Source organism: Coffea eugenioides, chromosome 9, assembly GCF_003713205.1.
Source record: "Coffea eugenioides isolate CCC68of chromosome 9, Ceug_1.0, whole genome shotgun sequence".
NCBI lineage: Eukaryota > Viridiplantae > Streptophyta > Magnoliopsida > Gentianales > Rubiaceae > Coffea > Coffea eugenioides.
In genome coordinates this window covers 3,119,837-3,141,362 of record NC_040043.1, presented here as the reverse complement: position 1 = coordinate 3,141,362, position 21,526 = coordinate 3,119,837, and the positions used below count along the sequence as shown (strand labels likewise).

Here is a 21,526-nt window from a genome sequence, read left to right as displayed (position 1 = left end):
GCGGCATGTTTTGTTCATATTTTCTGCATTCAATTGTATATTTCGTTTACAAATTCAGCCCATTATGTATGATGTATTAGATATGTTTCCCTGAATAGATGAAACAACGAAGTACCCTTCTATCACCCTTTCGACATTATATTGCTGATTCGGAATTGTTAAACGAATAAAAAGTTACAGTATGCAGAACGGGTCCTTGCTTAAACTGGAAATACTCTATATGATAATTGTCTTCCTTTTAACCAAAAAACAAACACTCGAAATCCTAGTGTACCTTTGCTTGCTGCATAGGTGCAACTAAGTCGCCTATAATTCACGTTCCTGTATTAATTATAGTGATAAGTTAGCAACTTCTATATGGTAAGGCTAAAGCTTGAAAGTACATATATATTGCAGGTACAACTTGGGTTAAACAATCAACTTCTTGTTTATCATAACCAAATTCCGATAAAACTAGTCCAAGTAGTTGATTTCATGTCCTCTCCCACCCCAACCCTCAGCCAAAAGACAGTTTTCCTATTGGGTATGCTTTTAGTTTGAGATCATTGCACCCACCAAGAATCCATGTCTGTATAACAACTTGGTTGGAAGAAAAATAGGAAGATTAATTAGTGGATAGAAACATTTGATATCATGCATGCTTTGTATCATGAGTGATATCCACTAAACAATGACACATATATTAAGGGTGCGTTTGATAAAACTGAAGTGTAAAAATTGAAATCTCAATCAATTAAATTATTGAATTATTAAGTATTAAATCTAATACATTTGAACGAGTTTTGCTTAAGAAATTCAGTGCCAATTAATTAATTTAGATGTTCAATTTTTGGTTATCAAATGATCTGTACATGTTAAGATCTGAATCTATTAAATTCAAATACTGAATTGAGTTATCAAACAAGCCTAAATCTTTATTTGCTATACTTTGTTTTATTCCTCTTGTCCGCATGAAGCAACCGTAGTACAAAGAGGATCTGTAAAGTGGAAATTCCCTTGAGCTGTGAAATCCATGCCTCGATTCTTTCCATGATTATAACAATTGCTTAAACATTTGTTCTGGCTTCCTAAACTGTATCAACTCTTAGGACATCAAGATAAACTAACTCTCTCTTCTTCTTTAGTTAATATATTCAAAAGCGAAGACATGATAGGGTAAAACTTACTAATAATAGTACTGAATCACGAGCACCATCATAATTGATTTATGCCTAAAGGCAGACAAGGCTACATTCTCAAATTCCAACTTTAAATTGCTGCTCATTTAACTAGCCTAAGTGTTATGCATGTGGTCCTTTCCTGTTCATGAACATGTTTCTCAGCAATCATCTTTGCACCTACCGAGTGTTCAAAACTGTTTCTACGCTAATTTAATCAATGATTAGGGATCAAGTTGCCAAACCAATTAAGTCAACTGAATCAAAGATTACGTCATGTCCAATGATCTTGATATATTCCCACATATAGATTCCTTGAGCAGCCACTTCAATCGGCATGCTCTTAAAATTCAGGGTTGAAAATCGTAGTATACCAGGTACATGAAATTTTGACATATTCAGCATTTGTCTTTCAGTGATATGCATGTCAAATCATGTAATGTATCTACATAAGTCCAACTAAGATGTCAATTGGCGTTGAACCTAGCATAAATCCCTAAGTTTAGCAGTGAAAAACTGATGGAACCACAAATGTAATTACTGCTGGACTTGAGGACTGCAAAAATGCTACTAAGCTTACATTTCTTTTGCTATTCAATGTTTCAAATGGCTATCCTTGAAGATCTCGAATAATTAATGTACCATTTTTTATTACTGTTGCCTAGACTTCAAATGGTCCTGGATCTATCACCAATCATAATAGGCTCAAAACAAAGCAAGGATATCTAGTAGATTGGATTCAAAGGCATCCCCAGTAGGTATTCATGCTTGAGCATCAAAACAGCGACGCAAGATGGAGGACTATGAAGGTTTTCCAGAACTGGATAAAAGAGGGTGTAATTCATCGTGCCTTTGATGATGAAACCAAGTGGTTTAACGTCAGAAGTGTCTCCCCTAACTTAAACTTACAACTTCGATACCAACTTAGACTATATTAAATCAACAAGTGCATGATAGTTTAGACTGATCAACCGATAGATCATCCCTTTTTCCTTTTCCCTCTATTCCCTATTTAGTAGTATTTTAGTGTTAATGGAACGTGCTCTTTCCATCTCGACCTCACGTACAAAAGCTTCCCATCTAATGCACTCCAAGCAGCAAAATTAAAGTAGATCCTGATGCATCATGATCATAAGCCCTTCTACATATTTCCCCACCTGACCTTCACACTACGGCCAGACTGCAACTTTTGGGATATAAATTACAGTTTTGTGGAGACATAATCACAATTAGTGCGCCCCACTTTCTCATTGCATAAATGATTTCTTTAGCTGGCATTCTTCTTCAGGGCTTTGCAGTAATGCCTAAGAATGCAAAGCACCAGAGAGGCCAAGAAGCAAAAGCTTCAAGTTAGAGGATGCAAGGCCTTGTGCTGCAGTTGTAGGCTGAGTGTTTCATCATCCGAAGAAGCTGAAAGCTCTTCCAGTTCTGATAGATACCCAACAATTTCAAGCCTTGCACATGCCATGGTACAAGAAAGATTAGACCAAATGATCAAAGAGAGGCAGGAAACAAGAAACGAGGAGAGGAGGCGACGATCAAGAGGTGTTCAAGGAACGAAGTTCGTTGTAATGGTAGCCATGGAGAAGTCCTCCTATGATCCAAGAGAGGATTTTAGAGAGTCAATTGAGCAGATGATAACAGCTAATCGGATTTATGAACCTAGGGACTTACGTCGCCTCTTGAATTATTATGTCTCAATGAATTCTGAAGACTATCAAGGTGTTATACTTGAGGTATTTCATGAAGTATGTACTAGATTATTCCTATCTTGTAAACACCATTTGTGTAGAGGTACTTTGTAATGATCTTTATAGGCAGACTACTCCTGTTTCAAATGCCGGCATAGGATTTATATGCTTAGTAGCTCATTCAACCGCAACTTTAATATTTTTTATGAATGCTCTAAGCCTAAGATATGTTTCATTTGTTTGAACTTTGAATCTTGAGTTTCCCATCACGCTGCAAGTAATTGCGTATCATCCAATCAACTAAACCAAAACCAGGAACAAAGTGCATTGGCATTCAACTTCTGATTCGTGAATGCATTAAACATTTCGATTGAGGGTTTTAAGAATAATGTGAAATCCTTCTAATTAAGTCTCTCTAGGTTGTATAGATGACTTGACAGCTACTTGGATTTGTAATTCATTAATCATTTTAGTATTTAAAATTAAGAAAAATTATTCAAAATGTTTATCACATTTTATCAAATGAATTTTTTTTTGTCTTTCATTTTTAAAACGACAAATTTACGTCTCTTACAAAATCGAGTTAGTAAAATTTGTTTCCAACTTAGATTTTCAACCACTTTTTATCTTAAATCTATCATGTGATCCACACATGGTCTTTTTTTAGGAGCAAAAAAAATTAGATCATATTTGTAATTAAACAAATGACCTAATCAATCTTTATTTTTGCCCCAAAAAAGTAAGATTTGACTCAAACCATATCCATTTTTTTTCCCAAAAAAAGGTAAGATCTAAACCAATCTATGTTCATTTTTGCCATTAAAAAGTAGGATTTGACTTTTTATACATAAAAGATAATTAAATATGAGTCATGTAGTAATTTCAAGCTAAAAAATTGGTCATAAACTTAGGTTGGGATTAAATTTTACAAACTTGCATTTGATTTGTAAGAGACGTAAAGCTAACATTTAAAAAGTAAAATATGAAAAAAATCATTTAGCGAAATGTGATGAACATTTTAAACGATTTTTCCTAAAATTATTTAAATAATTGATGGATTACAAATTCAAATATCTTTCAAATTTTCCAAACAATCTAGAGAGATTTGAGAAAGTTTCATTTTTTTTTAAATCAATTTCTCAACCTAAACGCAGCCCAAAATAACTTTCCCCATGCTCACCCTACTTCTTGAGCTTTTCACTAGTTAATAAAGTAGCATGCCTTCCTTAGTTATACAACACAGCACAAGTTATTGTTTATGCATTTCAACCCGCCTTTAGACCCGTTAGAACATGCAAGTAAAGCTATCTCGAGATTATAACTGTTTTTTTATGTCCGCCTAGTTAATTTAGGCAATGGTGAAACCGTGAAATCCTTATCGCTCATGATACTGCAACAACCTAGCCTGCAATGAAATCCAGACTGCATACCCTGCTTTCCACCTGCATAAATTAACTTCAATATATTGCATTGGCTTTGTATAACGTAGATTAAAAACCAAATGTTCTCTGTGTCATTTATGGCTCAAGAACCCCCGAAACTCAGTATGTATGTCTTAAGCCGTAAATGCCACTCTTTTCCAGGTCATGTAATCAACCAGAACAAACTCCTTATCCCCACTTTCGGGGCTGCAGGATCCTGCTAAAACAACAAAATCAAATCAAATAAACAGACCTGTAGGCTACAAACCTGCAATTCGTCCAGGCATGCTATAGGTGCTACAGGCCTATCTATACCCTTCGAGTTCCCATATGCTATACATGTCCCAAGCACAACCATATGGAGACATTCTCGCAGACATCAATTAGTCATAAGAATTTCCTTTCATACATATCCAGTGTACTTGATAGTTACATCTAGTTTTACAGACAGGTAAAGGAAGGAACATTATAGGTAACAATTCAGTAAGCAGTCTAAGGTTTCAGAAGAGGGCTGCCTTCCTTGATAAGCACAAAAATACTGCCTCCATCTCCCCTTGAAATCCGAAGCTCATCATCCAGGTATGTGGTGAGAAGCCACGACTCGGCATTCCTATTAGAAAGAGAGAATTTCAGTGGTGGTCGGCTAGAAATGGACTTTGCGACTGAGGATGCTGTGTCCTGGACAGAAGTAAGCAAGCCCTTAACGGGGTTAAGATCGATCTTTTGTCCCAGAAGCTCCACACTTTCTGGCAGCTCAATGGAGTCTGTCAACTGGGGAGTTCCAATGACACCTTCTTCAAACTTTATCTGAAAATGAAGTAAGTGCAATTTACGCGAGTGGCACCAACTTGTACCAAATAAAACAAAAGTGAAATAGGGCAAGATTAACATCTCCGTAATGACAAAGTTTAGAGCACTCCAGAAGAGTAAATTGACATAAAGACCACAAAGACCTTTACAATATGAAGCTCCAAAAAACACAAACACAAATTCTTGTTCATAAGAGAAAGGGCCCCCATGCTATTTAAGGACTATAAAAAGCACACCATTACAACATGAGAATGTCCTTCAGATGATCTACAAGACGAAGGTCAGAAACCAACCTGCACGCGCTTGGGACTGCGGACTTCAAATTTGGCATTTGTAGTAATGGAAGTCGTAGCCAATGGCCCAGCAAACTGGACGACATTCTCAACAGTGAAAGCCTCTGAGTCAATGGTCTGTGATATCTCCTCCACCTTCACCAAGGGCAGTGTGCCTCTCGACAACAAAGGAAACAATCCAATAAAAGACGTGTACCTGCATTGACTCGCATAAAAGAGTTTTGGCATCACCAATTGATTAAACTGACATGACTAGAGAGTTTTTCATCGAGGGTCCTTAACACAATCAAGTTTCTAGCTAGCTGCTAATACAACCAAGTTTGATTAAGCCATTTTCATTGACAAAAACATTCCATATTTCAAACCTAAACAACCTTGTAGGCAGTGCAAAAGAGACATCAACAAGAATCACGATAACATGCTTCTTCAACAGAAAAAAACAGTTTAAGCACCATGCATGGGTTTCAGTTTGACCAATTGGATCAACTAATCAACGGGAAAAGTAAGTTTCCCCGGTCAGATAATTATCTCTGACCATCATTCAGCTGCACATCTCTCCAATTTCAATCGGTGAAGGAGTAAGTGACGTAGATTCCTCAGACAGAATGTCCATCTCATCCACTGTGATTGTCTAAAAGAAGAAGAAGAAGAATAAAGCAGAACTTTTGAAAACTAGCAGTTACGTCCAGCAACAACACACAAACTGATAACCATACAAGCATTGAACATTATTTGTTGCATGAGTTGTACGCTGATATCATTCATGAATAGTCCCGACCTATTTGTGTGAATGCTATCAAAAATTTAACATTTTATTCCCTAGCTGGCAAGGCCAAATTTTATCATTAATTAGACAGCAAATGGCACAAATTGCCATTAAACTAATGACTATTTTTTTCAACCACTATTGTTTTGTGACGAAAAAATGTATCTTTTCATTAGTTGCGTTATCAAAATTAAATTATTTTTTATAATTGAAATAACTATTTTGGCAAAATAAAAAAGCTCAGTGACACAAATAGATAATTCTGAATAGCTTACTGACTATTTTTGCTGTTAGCTCTTAATTAGAAATATCTTTCTTTGAGAGAAAACGAAAAAAAAAAGAAGAAGCAAAACACATATCTGTGTTACTACTTACAACTAAATATTTGTGGGGACAGCCTGGTTAGTACGTCATATTGTAGGTGGTACGATTTAATTACTCTTACACGAGCATTATGAAACCGCAATTACCCTTACAAGACCTGCCCAACCAACGTGCACAAAAGTTCATCAAGGAAAACACACCAGGTCCATCAACACTAGAAAAGTACCTTCACTGAGAGGTACAATCATTTAAAGGTTTAGTTCACCGTTAAAGGTCCACGTAAGTATATTCCCAAACTAAAGTAGAAGAAATCGAAACAACCACATGCACACCCTTCGGCATTGGTTTTTTTTTTTTTTTTGTTAAAAAAGAAAGTATGGAGATGGAAGGGAATTTGAACTCATGACCTCTAATTTCGACGACAACACTTCCTACTCTATAAACAACAATAATTTTGGGGGGAAAAAGGAAAATTAGGATGAAATTGAAACTCATGGAACTGAACCTAGAAGGAGGATAAAAAGTACTTATCATAAAACTAATACAGGGTTCAATAATTAAACTTAAAAAGGAAAGATGATTAGCACTCACGCAAGAATCCATTTGCCATTGAGCAGAGTCAGCGCCTCAGTTGGAGCCGGAGTTGGGTTTTTAGCCTCCAGCTGGGTGATCAGCTCCACCACCTCCGCCCTCGTCTCGCTGCTGGCACTCAATCCTCTATCGGTTCCATAAAAGGAGTCCACCAACCGTTTCTTCAAGATATCAATCTCCGTCGGCTCCTTTGGCGGCTCCTCCTCCGCCACCGCAACCCCGGCTGCTTCCTCCTCTGGGCCATAATCATCGCCTGCAGCCACCAGGACTACAAACCCAGGCCTTTTCTTTGACGATTCTTTGATTGAAATAGAACTTTGGAGCGGCTTTTTCAGTCCGAAATCGGTGAAATTCACGGCAGAATTTGAAACTTTAGTGCCGAATTGAGGATGTTGAAAGGTTTTAGACTTTATTGTGTATGAGAATTGATTGAAAGAAGTGATGGAAGACATTTTTTGTGATGGGGATTGGGAATGGAGGAGCGTGTCCTGTTTGGAAGTGAAACAGAGAGATTTTGATTTTTCGAAGCTGGAGCAAGAAACAGAGGAACTCTTATGAACTGTTTCGAGTCAGATTGGCTGTTTGTATGACTTGGCGGTTGACGGATAGTCAAAAGACTTAATAGTCCTTGTTTTATTACCAAAGATTCGTTGCTTAATGAGGGTAATTTGGGGGTTTGGAGTTTGTTCTGCAATCTTATAGTATCTCGACACGTGGTGGAATTTTACGAAGCAGGGTCAGATTGCACGTCTTTGATTAGTCAGTGTTCTCCAATAGAGCTCTCGAAAATTCTTTAAAATTTTTTGGGAAGGAAAATAGGAGAATCTATTTGTTTGGATAAAGTATTATTTGAAATAATTACTGTAATACTTTTTATGATGTGATGTACGTGAGATAAAAAGATGAATGAATTAAAAAATGTGTTTATGATACAAGTAAAATATTATTTGAAAAAAATTGATATCCAAACATAGCCGTCCTCCTCCAAGATTTGTCATAATATTACTTAATACCTCTAAAATTTGCAAAATCTCTCTTACCTCCGTGATAAGACCACGATGTCCCTAGTGAAGATCATTTATTGATGATAGTGATACTACCCCAGGTAATCCAAGTATTAATTACTACAAAAAAACCCAAGGGAAAAAATAATTTTTAGAACAATAAAATCTAGACAAAAAATAACCAAATTGCCATCCCATATTCGCATCAGTTTGGTTGTATTTTTTAACATATTTAAATAAAAACAATACTTCTTGTTGGAGTCTATACTTTCTTGCTCTTGGAAAAATCGAAAAAAAAGATGAGCAGATTTTGATGACTACCGAAAAAGCACAAAAACTTGATGGGTTGAACTAAATTGGCTGAAAGAGGAACAATTTGGCAAGACTAGACCTTGCTCACAAGAAACCTGTATGAAGATCTCAAGGCTTATCCCCTCAGTGAGGGTTAATTAGATAACCTTCTACCATTATCGAGTCATTGAAAATAACTCTCGAAAACCAAATACTTATCTCAGGAGGCAATCCTATATGATTCGAAGATGAGGCTCACCTGCACAGAACTTTACCCATTTCGATCGTGACCGAACTGATATAGTTTGGTCATGTCACCTGTTATCATATCTTTCTTAGTCTTTCCAATTACCTACAAGATTATACCTTGTCATGTTTTGCTAGAAGACTTTCTTTAATTTCATCTCAATTTACCCATTTTGTTACTAAATTTGTTTGCTTCCATTGTTGCGATTTATGCTATTGAAGCAACTTATAGCACTAATGATCATTAAAAAAAACTGCCATCTTGTTGCAATTTTACTTTTATTGTGCTTGCATTCCTCCCATTTCACCTTAACTTATTACAGTTATTTTGATTTTATTGTTGCTCTAATGTTCACAAATAAAACACATAAGGGTAGAAATTAAAGTATTATCTTGCTTCTTATTAATGTTGATTAATCCATAGAGACTGAAATGTTACGGGAAGTGTCAACTCAAAAGGATAACAGAGATTTTGAAAATGTCAGAGTACTAAATAACAGAGTATTATATTTACAAACCTTAGGGGAGATTTTTTATATATATATATATTTTTTTTTAAAAAAAAAAAGCTGCTTCTTTTAAGGCACGTCATCCTGGTGGTGATGTTAATTTAATATTGAGCGTTCATGGTTTGGATCGGGTGTCTGGGTCGGAATTTGTAATAATTGTGTCCCTAATAAACAACAGATTAGTCACGTTGATGTGCATCAATGGAAATGCTGATTTGATCCCAAACGCTCCTCGTCCGTTAGGTAAGTCACCAAGCTCGCGTGGCTACAAAGGGCTTCGACAGTAGTTACGTTACGTGTGGGTAATTGTTGTTAAACAGGATTGCCGGTTGAAATGCAAACTGCGAAGACGTGCTAATTTCACAAAGTCGAGGAACACGCAAAAGTGCAAAACTAGTGCCCCCAAATGTCCATCCAAACGGGTCCTTAACGCCTCCTTTTATTTAGTTGTTCAAGACGAGACTCAAATAGTTCCCGTAAATGCCTCTCCAGAGTCCGAGGGGCTATTTCATAACTCTACTTAATGTTACAAATTAAGTCATTTAGAACTTATTAGAATGTTAGGGCCTGTTTGGAACCTGAGTTTTTTAGGAGTTTGTCTAAAACTTTACTGAAGTGCACTGTAGAAGTTTTTGAAAAAATTTTGTAGAAGTTTTTGTAAGGTGAAAAACTTTTTTTTTCTTTCTTTTTCTCTTTCTCTTATTTTTTCTTTTTCTTTTTCTTTTTCTTTCTTTCCTTTTTCTTTTCTTCTTCTTCTTCTTCTTCCCCGTTACCTCCGCCACCCCCCTCTGCCCCGCCTTCCCCCTCCCCCCGCCACCCCCCGTCTCCCCTGTTTCCCTTCCCGTTCTCACCATCTTTCTTTTTTTTTTCACAGAGAGATGAGGGAGGAAATGGGGGAGACGCAGAGAGAAAAAAAAAGACAAGAGGGGAGGACGGCAGCAGAGGAAGAGGGGGATAGGGAAAAAAAGGGGGAAAAAAAAGAAGACCGGCACTGGCACCGGAAATCGGCGCCGGAGCCGGCGATGGAGGTGGTGGTGGGGGAGGAAGAAGAAGAAAAGAGGAAGGGAATTTTTTTTTTTTCTGTTTTGGATATTTTAAGTGTGTAGATAAAAAACTTTAGGAAGTTTTTTGGGGTTCTTGTAGCAAAAGTTGTTAAAAAACTAGTAGCTAAAAAATTTGGTAAAAAACTAGAGTGACAAACAGGCCCTTAGTTTGTGTATAAAATTTTTAAGTAAAAAATATTTGTAAAACTTTGTGATTTGACTACACATAACATACTCTCATATATGCTCTCACATAGAATATGCTAGTGCTCAATGCACACCCAATGTAATATTTATGGTCATATATTTTAAATAAGTTTTTTATTACTAAAGTAAACTTTAATTTTTTAAATATTTTTCATAAAATATTTTTATATTGGTAATTATAATATTTAGGGATAGTTATGTTGAAAACATCTACTTTAATAGTTATAAGTAAAACTAGTTATAGGTAATTAAAATAAAAAAAAGTTTTTATAAGAGTAAAAATAAAAGTTTATAAAGTGGCGATAAATGTTTATTCTAAATCCTTTTCTCAGGCCTTATATATGGTATAGATATTTGTTTACTTTCTATTCAACACACATAGATGCATGCATGCACACACGCACATACACACTCACAAGGAAATACACACACTTAAACACCACCTTTAAATTGTGTCATTATTTTCTCTCTCTCTCTCTCGCTCTTTAAATTGTCTCTCTCTATTTTTTTTTTCACACAAACACACTTTCTTTCTCTCCAAATACATAAATAAAGGCAATTTTTTAAAGATAAAGACATATCATTTTTGTGAATTTCAATTCAATATTATAATTCAGTTTGTTATCAAATAGATACTATAACTTAATCAATTTAGCAATTTAATTTTAAATTTCGGAATTCAGATTTTAGACTTTAATTTTAAATCTCCACTATTGAATTAGACCTATCTGGGACTGAAGTATGGGCTTCCTTAAGTTGTCCATCTTATCGTTAAGGAACACCCGATATGATGAACCCATTTCATTACACCCATGGGACTGGGATCTGCCGAGTTCAGTCAAATGGCCCAAGACGAAACTCCCCATCTTGCCACAGTTTCCAGATCGTTTTTGAAGAAAGGGAATGCATCTGATCCTTAAACTTTCGGGCTGGGCTTGTGTTCCCTGATCCTACGCACAGAAGGAAGTGATAGCTTTTTTGAAAGTTCCACGGAAGCTGAGTGACTGAGGTTACATAGCAGCAAATGCTAGAACAATTATTTTGTAATTTTTTGTCCTCGGGACCCTCTTAATGACGTAAATAGAACTCTTACGAAGTCAACTTCATGTGTTGATTAATTGTCTATAGTAATGTTCCGTGAAAGGATTAGTACTAATAACGAGTTACAAGATGCAGGCTTAAAACTTGGTTTTTATAGAAGCTCAGGTTAAACATTAGATTAAAGGTTACCGCATAACTTGAAACAAATCCTAAAAAGTTAGTACAAGGGTTCCTATTGTCTTCTGATTTATGGCTTGTTGGCAGATTTTAATAGCACGATTGATTTTTTAAAAAAAATCACCTGTTAATATAGTTATTTGTTAGAGGAACAACAGCTTCTTTGAAAGGCCTCATAAGCAAATAAAGTTGGAATGCTTGTGTAGATTGATCTTGATTTCAAGACTATCTGATCACTAGGAAAAATAAAACCAAAAAAAAGAAAGCATCGACCTGTAATTGAGTGTGCCCCCGCGGGTTTAGCTACATGGTAGCAGCGTTCTCTTGGGACCTTTAGGTCACGGGTTCGAAACTGTGCAATGGGGACGCCTGTGCATTTATCGTGCCTTGATCGGGTTGGGGCGCCGGGTTCGGGCCGCAGGGGATTAATCGGGTCCCGTAACGATTGACCCGGACACGCTTGTGTCCGAAAAAAAAAAAAATCGACCTGTAATTGAGTGCAGACGCTCCAAGATGATCGAGGCATGTGATGACCAACTGTACGTGTAGCTCAAAACTATTTTTTTTTTTTGTTTTTTTTTGGAAAGTTCTCTCATGAAACAAAAGTAACTTAAGCTTCATAAAAAGGTGAAGATGCTTTACAGCATATCTCCAAGTTACTCTTTGCAAGTAAATTGGAGTTAGCCAGAAGTAGAAGTTTCTTCAGCTAGAAGGTAGTGGGATCAGTGGTCTTATAATTTATAAAAGGGTGTTTAACTTGAATATTGATTAAATCTATGGGCTACTTGCATCTTGTGCTTTAATCGAATAGTGTGTACTTTTCCTGAGTCTTCAGTCTTCACCTTCACGGGGTGATTGAAAAGCCTTGATGTTCAACCTGTGAATGCATATGATGCTATTAATTTCTTTCCGTTAGCCTATATTATGGGAGGATTTTTTTTTTTTCAACTGGATCAAAGATTTTATACTAGGATGAGACTTAACCGGGTTAAAGAGACTAAACAAAGAGAAATTCATGATCTTTAAATTAGAGGAATGTACTACTATACCTTTTCTAGGTTTAGGGTGCGTTTGATAAAACTGAAATTTGAATTTATTAAATTATTAAATTGTTAAGTATTAAATCTAATACATTTGAGTACATATCACATTCGGCGATAAGTGAATATCTTATCACTTAATTTTGAAAGCAAGTTTTACTTAGAAAATTTAGTATCACTTAATTAATTTAAATGTTCAATTTTTGGTTATCAAATGATCTGAATATATTAAAATCTGAATTCATTAAATTTAAGTACCGAATTGAGTTATCAATCAGGCCTTAGTTGAAAAAGTTTGAATCCTTAACTTACAGCTTAAACTAACATCCTATGGGTTGCTTGTGACTAAACCATCTTGTAAAAATTCTAGAGCAAATTATCTGGTTGGCCACTAAACTTTTGCAATCGTTGCGTTTTGGTCATTCAACTATTAAAAGTTTGGTTTTGGCCACTAAACTGTATAAAGTTAAGATTTAGGGCCATTTTGTTAGATTTTGTCGTTAACTTTATCTGATTTGTCTATCCGCGCAATTTTCAAGACAAAAGAAAGGGTTAATTTAGGAAGTTCAATATGCATCTTCTTCTTCTTACTGTATAAACCTAAAGAAGGCAGGGTGCCAGAGCAACTACAAGGGAGAAGGAAATGGAAGAAACCCAGCTTGAATTAGAGGAAGCAGGACCAAACTCAATACCACCAAGAGCCGTGCCAGCAAGTTCCATTTCCCCATAGAGGGTTTTCTGGAATGAACCCTAAGTTGCTAATCCCTTAGGGGATTAGTGAAGATCCTTGGATTAAGGCCAGTGTACTTTGGGGCATGGAGGTTGAGAGTTCTTGGGAATGGGTTGTTGCCCCTCTCTGCAATTACGCTGCTGCCGATGATTTCATTTCAATGCAAACAAACAACCCTGTACACCTTTTGAGGTTTCTGAAATTATTCTTTTTATCTTTTGATACTACTTTGTACAGCTTCAATAGCAGATCGGGAATATCTTATCAAAGCAACCGAAGGACCTGTGCTTAACTTCGACCATCCATAGCCATCTCCTCCCTTGAGTCTGCCTTTCATTCTGGTTACCTCCCTCTCCTCTACTCTCCAAATTTCAGCACCACCACCCCGTTGCATATGATATGAAAGCCTTCTTGTCTTCTTTGGCCTTTTTATTTTTTCCTTCTCCTTCTCTTGAATCTCTGCCACCCACTTGCTGAGTCTTTGAGCCATGGGGAGATTCCTTCGATTGAGGCAGTTTAATTTGGGACAGGGAGGTTGGGATCTCCTCCCTCGAGTTTGCCTTTCATTCTTGTTACCTCCTTCTCCTCTCCTCTCCAAATTTCAGCACTACCACCTGTTGCATATGATATGAAAGCCTTCTCGTCTTCTTTGGCCTTTTTATTTTTTCCTTCTTCTTCTCTTGAATCTCTGCCACCCCCTTGCTGAGTCTTTGAGCCATGGGCAGATTCCTTCGTTGAGGCAGTGTAATTTGGGGCAGGGAGGTTGGGAGTTTTTGGGAACGGGTTGTTGATTGTCTCTGCCATCCAGAAGATGCATGTTTAACTTCCTAAATTGACTCTAGCATTTGTATTGGAAATCGTGCGGACAGACAGTATTTGTCTACTTAACGGCTAAATGTAACAGAATGATCTCGCGTCAAATTTTTATACAGTTTAGTGGTCAAAACCAGACTTTTAATAGTTGAGTGACAAAAACTCGATGATTGCAAAAGTTTAATGATCAACCGGATAATTTGCTCAAAATTCTAAAGTCTAAACCGAGTCTCGAAGGATGGCCTCTTTACTTCATATCGAGCCATTTATTGTTGCACTTTTTGGTTGAACATTCCGCGTTCGGATTTAGTGATATTTAGCAAAAGCAATGAAAAGCTAAGGTTACATTGATACTCGATTGAGGGCAAAATGATTAGCTCGATTGAAAGGGAAAGTTGACTGAACTAAATAATTTGATGCCTGGGGTACGTGTCTCATGACATTCGAAGTCGTAGACTCGCAAATCAATTATGGTATTTCTTTGTGTTAGGTTGCTCAATGATTACTCATACCCTAACCGTCCAAGATTAATCTGATTTAAAATTGTAGTATGGGTATAATGGCACGGCACAGCGGTATAGAGATTAATTATCAAGATAACAAAAACTAATAAAGACGAAAGGATCAGAAATATATATATATATATACTTTTCTTTAACAAGTCACAGGTGACCTACTTATGTCCCGTTTGATTTAAATGTTAGAAATGATTATTATGGGTCACTCTGCGGATAACATGATTTAGTTAGTACATATTTTTCGAGTCCTCAACTGTTATTGCATGTATTATTTGATCTTTTAAGGTGGATTTTGACTGACGCAAAGGTATTAGTATTAGTTAGTTAGAACGGATAATTTAAGAAACTCTTCGAGATTTCTGATAATTTGACCTACCACCGTTCTTATTTTCCTTCATAATTTAAATGACTATAATATCCTCATAAAAGAATGGAACTCATCCTATTAAAAAATTAAGGCAAAAAACTTTTTATAGAGGAAAAAAATTATGAAAATAGGTAGTAAAAATGTCAAATGTCAATTCGAATTTAGAAAGTTGTTATTGAGCATTTGCCCTCTCTAAATAGCCCTATCATCACTACTGCTATTTATTTCCACAACTTCCACTCGTCTCTTCTCTCCATCCAAGTTCTAATTTCATCTTTCCCTGAAATCCCAATTTCTATATCTAACAAATTTTAGCATTAAAATCATGCCCCTTAATCCACTTATCTTTTATTCTTCTCATTCATTTTCATTTTTCCTCCCTTTAAAGTTCAATAAAAAAAAAATGAAAACACAAATTCACAATAGTAAATTGGGCTAAAGGAACATGGGAAGTGATTTAGGAGTTAAGCAAGACGCAAATTCAAGGCAGTTTGATTAAAGAATTTGGAGAAGTTTGAGAATCATTAGGGTGCAAGTATAACTACACCTACAATCTACATGCTTGCAAATTTCCAGTCAAAAGCTTAGAAGGAGAACCATAGATATCAATTTTTGCCTCCGCTGGCCGATCGGCAAGATTCTCATTTTTTGACCAGGACATGCATTCACACAAAATCTCACGAATGCAAATCCGTTTAGAATTATTATGAGGTTTAGAATCTCTTTTTTTTTTTTTCCAAAAAGAAAATTAGAACTGTTCTAATTCTTTCATTCCAAAACAGAAACATGTAGTAGTAAAAATCTGTCTTTTAATTCTTTGGGAAGTACTAATAATAGCTGAAGCAGTCCGTCCAATATAGGGAATTTATTTCCTTTAATCCCAAATGTGGCCAGTTCTCAAGTTGAAGCAAATGCCATATGGGTAAACCTCGGAGAGTGAGCCTGCTTCCCATGAACTTTCTTGCCATCGTTATGGGCCACTTCTTCGGCCGGCGCATTGGCGAGCGGCCACCAACAAAAACAAAACAACTGTTTTCTCTTATCTCATCAACCAAAAAAAATTATTGCAACAACTTCAATATTAAAATCCTCATTATTATACATTATTCCAACTCCAAACTCCAAACCAACTAGGGTAATACGTAGGATTAATTATACTATTAAACACCCCTACTCTATGATTTCCAACTTATTAGTTTTCCTAGCACTGTTTGTTATGTCATTAAAAGTTGAGTAAATCTTATATGTACTGATAGTAGTGTATATATTATCACTGTTACATTCATGACATGTGTATAAAAATTGAATTTTAAATTTAAATTTTGCATAGTTATCATTCATTCAATGCTTACAGTGTATACTGTCAGTATCAAAAAATTAATAGTTAAAAATTAAGCCAACGAATCCTTAAAAAAAAAAATTAAGCCAAAGAAAGGTTACTTAAACCAACAAGGAAAAGTAGCAGAAAACTCTCCCCGGCCGATAAGCCAAGAAGACCAACCAATTATATTCTCTTTTCGCTGCCTTTAAGTAACTTCTTCTTCTTTTTTTTGGTCTTTTGTTCACTTCTTCAAAGATTCTGAAGATAAAAAACGGGACGCTCTCTCCTTCTCCCTCTCTCTCCATTTTTTCTCCTCCCTTTTTCTATGGCGGAGCTGTCAATGACATCATAAACGATTCAACAGAAAAAACCCCACCTCATTTGAGTAATTGACTTCTCTCTCAATTCTGTTTCACACAATCCGCTAAACCCAAAACCGCCATCATTTATGTCAAGTCACTTTCTTCCCCTGTGAACTCCATCACATACATACATATTATTCACAGAAGAGGAGGTGGTGGTGGCCTTTGTACTTTGTGGGGCTTCTCATTCTTGATTCGACTCACGAGGATTTAATGCTCTAACCCCTCCATTCATCCATTTCTTGTACGTTTACTCTATCCCTTCTCTCTTTCCATATATATATATGTGTATAGAGTAGTTCCTCATTGCATTCATGCATGAATGTGTATTTTTGCTTATTTTTACGTCAGCAAAAGAAAATAAAGAGCCTAGTTGGTAAAAGAGCACAATAGTTTCCATTGGTCAGCTTAGAACAAGAATTGGATGCTCAGACGCGACGAGAAAGATGTGTATTTCTTGTTTTTGAAGGAGGATTCGATTCTTGCCATCCTCATTCAAGATTTCTTGAAATTGAAGAACGGGCAATAAATAATAATGTTGGGCTTTGGATTTCAGGGAAGAATACAGGGAGGAGAGCGAGGAGCTACGATTACGTTGGTGGAGTTCTTGAGGGAAAGAATGGATGCTTCTGATCGCATGGTCAGAAGGAAGAGTATAACTGAACGGTTGGGATTGAAGGGGTTCAGCTGTTGTGGGGCCACGTGGGGTCTTGGACCTGCTCATACTCATAGTAGCGTTAGTGTGAGAGATGATGGTGGGGAGGCTGAGGGAGGAGGTGAACGGCAGCGGGAAATTGAGGTGATAGACGTCGGTCATGCTTCGCCGGAAAATGGGTCAACGGCGGCGTGCGCCGATTGTGTCCCGGCAACTTCCGGGATGAACTTGGCTGCAGCTCTGGCGGCAGAAAGGCAATTTAGGGCGGCCCAAGAATTGGTGGGTTTAAGTCCAAGCCCAATGAGGCCCATGACTGAGGCTGATGGGGTAGCTAGCGGTGTGGCTGCTGGTGGGACGCCGTTCAGGGTGTCGTTGATGACACTGCTTGAAGAGACGGACGGTTATGATTATGGGGACTGGGAGAAAGAGGAGAAAGGAGTGGGTTCTGATTCAGTGTGCTGCGTGTGCATGGGAAGGAAAAAGGGCGCAGCTTTCATACCATGTGGGCACACTTTTTGCCGGGTGTGCTCAAGGGAGTTGTGGTTCAACCGAGGGCTCTGTCCCTTGTGCAATCGTTCAATTCTTGAGATTCTCGATATATTCTAGTGATGCTGATGCTCTTTCAATTTTTATTATTTTTTTTTTGGAGATTGGGAAATGATGGATTTCATCTGAGCAGGGCAATTTGATGATGAAATCCATGAATTTTTAGCAGAAGTGAATGATGTTCAGTGGATGATCAGGGCAATGTATTCTCACATCTATGTAACACACCTATAATTCTATATCTGTCAATGAATTTTACACTACTGTCATTGCAAAATTTTTGTTACACTTGACTGATTTGGTTGCATGCTATGTGTACGAGACGAGAAATTCAAGTATGAATTATGTGTCATGCATTTAGATCAATCGAGACTGTTATTATAAAAAATTTATCTTAATAGTGTTGAAGAAATTAATTGCATTCGATCTTGATCTAGTCTTTCTATAAGAACTGTATAGTTGGAAAACATGAAATGAGGATGTTAATTAATCCTGGTTTTTTCTTCCTCCTCTGAGTTTGGTGATTTTCTTAGTCCAATTTGGCAAATTCAACCGCATGAGGTTCAAGTAAATGGTGAATGAATGAATGGAATGTGTCATCTCAAAGTAACACAAGAATTTCCTAGTTGGAATTAATATTGCTTAAGCATCCATATGAGGCAAAGAAAAGGTCTAGCTCAAATTCATCCCTTCCAATGCCCAGCTCTCTGGTGGCGTTTCACCAGTATTCATTCTATCAAAGTTGATGCTCGACAAGCTCAATTACTGATGAAATTACTGCTCAAAAAAATTTTCAATCAGCTTATGAGTGACTATTAATAAACTTATCAGTGATGTTTAATCATCCGACAGTTTATAGATTAATTTATAATGCTGCTGATTAGTGGTGGGTTTGTAGTAATAATGTCACAATCTAGAGTTAGTGTAATATTACAAAAAATAAATAAAACTTGGAGGGATCCAATCAATAATTAAATAACCTTAGTCATGTTTTAGCTCTAAATGTAACATCCAAAATAAGTTGGGATGTTGATACCCAAAAAAAATTTAAAAAAAGAAAGAAAATGGAAAAGTTGGAATTTACTGACAATTATCTCTCCTTTTGCTATATAAACATTAAAAAAACTAACCTTTTCTTTTGTTGGGTTGCTTGGGGGGCTAAAGGCCCAACTGCACGTTTAACTCTTATTCCATGAACGAGTCGGTATTTGTCGTCCAAAAGTCTGGCTTGAGGGGACCTTACTGGTCATGGATTCCAATATAGACAGGGCAACCCAATTACTCTGGGCAACCGAGGGGAATTAACAGATGAATTTGTTATTCCAAAACACTAGGCAGCCTCACCAGCTAGCAATTTTTTTTTTTTAAAGAATAGTAGTATCATCACATATGTTGATAATTTCATATTTAAAAATATATATTATTTAAATTATAAAAATACTCGATGAGTAGCTTGTTGAACTTAAGCACCATATATTCGAACTCAAAACTTGACTTGCATCCCCGTCCCGCTAGAGCTACTCGAGGTCGAACTCAATCAAACCGAGTTTGAATTGAGTGGTTGACCGAGCTGTTCGCTAGCAGCTGACAATTAGCCCCAGCCTTTACTCGATTTCTCCTAACCATCGCATCCTCTTTTACAGCAAAAGATGCAAATAAAAATTGGGTGTTTCAAATAAAATATCATGTCAATTTCAGTTTGTTGGAGGCCGCTTATAGATGGGCTGAATTATTAGGAAAATTTTGTAGTTGGGATTGTTGGTACTTACGTGGTGGCAGAGAAGGAGTTCACTGGTGGCTGAAGAATGAGGAGGAGGAGGAGGATGATGACGATGTGATGGGTAGTCGTTTTCCCGTCGACATGGATGAACGGTCAGCATTTGTCCGTATTCTAAGTTACGGACAGTCATGTTGCTATTTTCCCTTTGTAAATCACCAGCAAACAAACGGAGAATTTTTAAAAAGAAAAAAGAAAAGAAACTTGAAGAGAAAAAGAGGAATTATTTACAATTTGCATGGATGGCTGTCTCATGATTACTTCTCCACATTGGTTATTTTCATAATCGAGAAATCCAATTATTGGCTATATAGTTTTGTTTTACTTTAGCATTTTAAAAATTCAAGTCACTTGATGCCAATTAATTACGGACTTCTATTGTACAATATGAAGTTTTTTATCAATAAGTGGGAGGTTTTGAATTCAGAATTTCGTACTTACAATTCCTCCTTCCACATGCGAATATTTGAAACAATAAATACGGCAAAGTTGTTTCTTAACCTAACAAACTCCTATTGGTCTGAATAAACAAATCGTTGATCGTTAAAACACTTGCAGTGATACAACGTCGACACATGCACGTAATCAACGCAAGAGCAATTATACGGAATTAATAATATTGCAATTTCGCCATCTGACCATTGATCGGTTGCTTTCTAACACGAGCAAATAATAATTGTGGAATTGATCGCAAAAGCCACTTGACCGTTGATTTCAGAAAGTATTTTTAAAAAAAATTTATTTTGGCACTTTTAATAATGCTTCCCTAACAATTTCTGGCGAGTGAGTTTAACAAAACATGCTAGTGCACACAACTGGAGTCAAGAGGTCAACGAGGCAGTCAACAACACAAGCAAAATGCGAAAGAGAATTATTGTAAACTGCCAACCAAGAAAGGTCCCGCACCCGTGATAGACTCGTCTACGTTCCCATATGATCTGAGATACAAGTGTTCCCACATGCATTTCAACATCAATACTCCAAGATCAATGACCAAAGGTTTCCTGGAACTAACAATTCTCTTCTCCCATTGACTTTCCTAGTCAAAAACCCAAACGTTTGTTCCCTTTGCATGTAGGTGCATTTTTAGATTTACTTGTTTGTTCTTTCTTTCTTTCTCTCTTCAGTGAAAACTGACTACTGAGAAGTGATCTAGACCCCTGTGGCCCCTCTTCTTTCCAGGCCACCCCTGAGCCCCGTAGGAAAATTGGACACTGTATCTAGACATTCATCATTAGGCAAAGACAGGCATATCGCCCGGAGGCTGAATGAGCATAAGAATACTAGTCTTGAAGGTTATCAAGAATTCGTGGAGGGCATTTATTCAGGTTCTCTCTCTCTCTCTCTCTCTTTTTTCTTTGCTTTTGCAGAAGAAAAGGACTCATCGCTCAACGCATTAATGATGTCCATCGTTATTTCACCTAACCATATGATTTTCCTTTCTCCTGAAATTAGTCTCTGCCTCTACCGATATTCTCGGCTCGCTTCGAGCCCTGGTCAATGATTGCAGCCAGTAACAACCATATTTTTCTCAAGGTGGAAGAAAGCACGTACTGTTTCAACATGTAGTATATAAAAATCTAGATTGAATCACATGCATTCTTTTGGGAACTATGTATAAAAAGTTTTCATCTGTACTTGTCTTGAAGCTAAATTGGTGCTGGAAAGGTAAGTACTAACTAATGTCTGTTCAGGAAATTAGGTTACATTATTGTTGGCACATAAAGTAGGGAGGCAAGGTAGCGATTTGTGCGAGGTATCTTATGTCTTATGCCATATTACCCTGCTTTTCTCATTGTGTAGTGGAGCCGACGTATGTTATCTAT

At 36.8% G+C, this 21,526-nt stretch overlaps 2 protein-coding genes across 3 annotated transcripts; one reads left to right on the top strand and one right to left on the bottom strand.

Annotated features, from left to right (window-relative positions):
• Window positions 1-4,652: 4,652 nt before the first annotated feature.
• LOC113783647 (light-induced protein, chloroplastic-like) lies at window positions 4,653-7,594 on the bottom strand. Its single transcript, XM_027329841.1, has 3 exons — window positions 7,054-7,594; window positions 5,373-5,568; window positions 4,653-5,076 (listed from the first exon to the last, which is right to left on the bottom strand). Exons 1-3 carry the CDS (start codon window positions 7,503-7,505, stop codon window positions 4,762-4,764), a joined length of 963 nt encoding a protein of 320 aa, XP_027185642.1. The 5' UTR covers window positions 7,506-7,594; the 3' UTR covers window positions 4,653-4,761.
• A 9,032-nt stretch (window positions 7,595-16,626) lies between these two features.
• LOC113783548 lies at window positions 16,627-18,186 on the top strand. 2 transcript variants are annotated; one of them, XM_027329713.1, is made up of 2 exons: window positions 16,627-16,966; window positions 17,279-18,186. In XM_027329713.1, exon 2 carries the CDS (start codon window positions 17,342-17,344, stop codon window positions 17,981-17,983), a length of 642 nt encoding a protein of 213 aa, XP_027185514.1. In that variant the 5' UTR covers window positions 16,627-16,966; window positions 17,279-17,341; the 3' UTR covers window positions 17,984-18,186. The 2 variants fall into 2 exon arrangements, with proteins under 2 accessions (XP_027185514.1, XP_027185513.1); XM_027329712.1 differs by having other exon boundaries at window positions 17,074-18,186.
• Window positions 18,187-21,526: the final 3,340 nt, after the last annotated feature.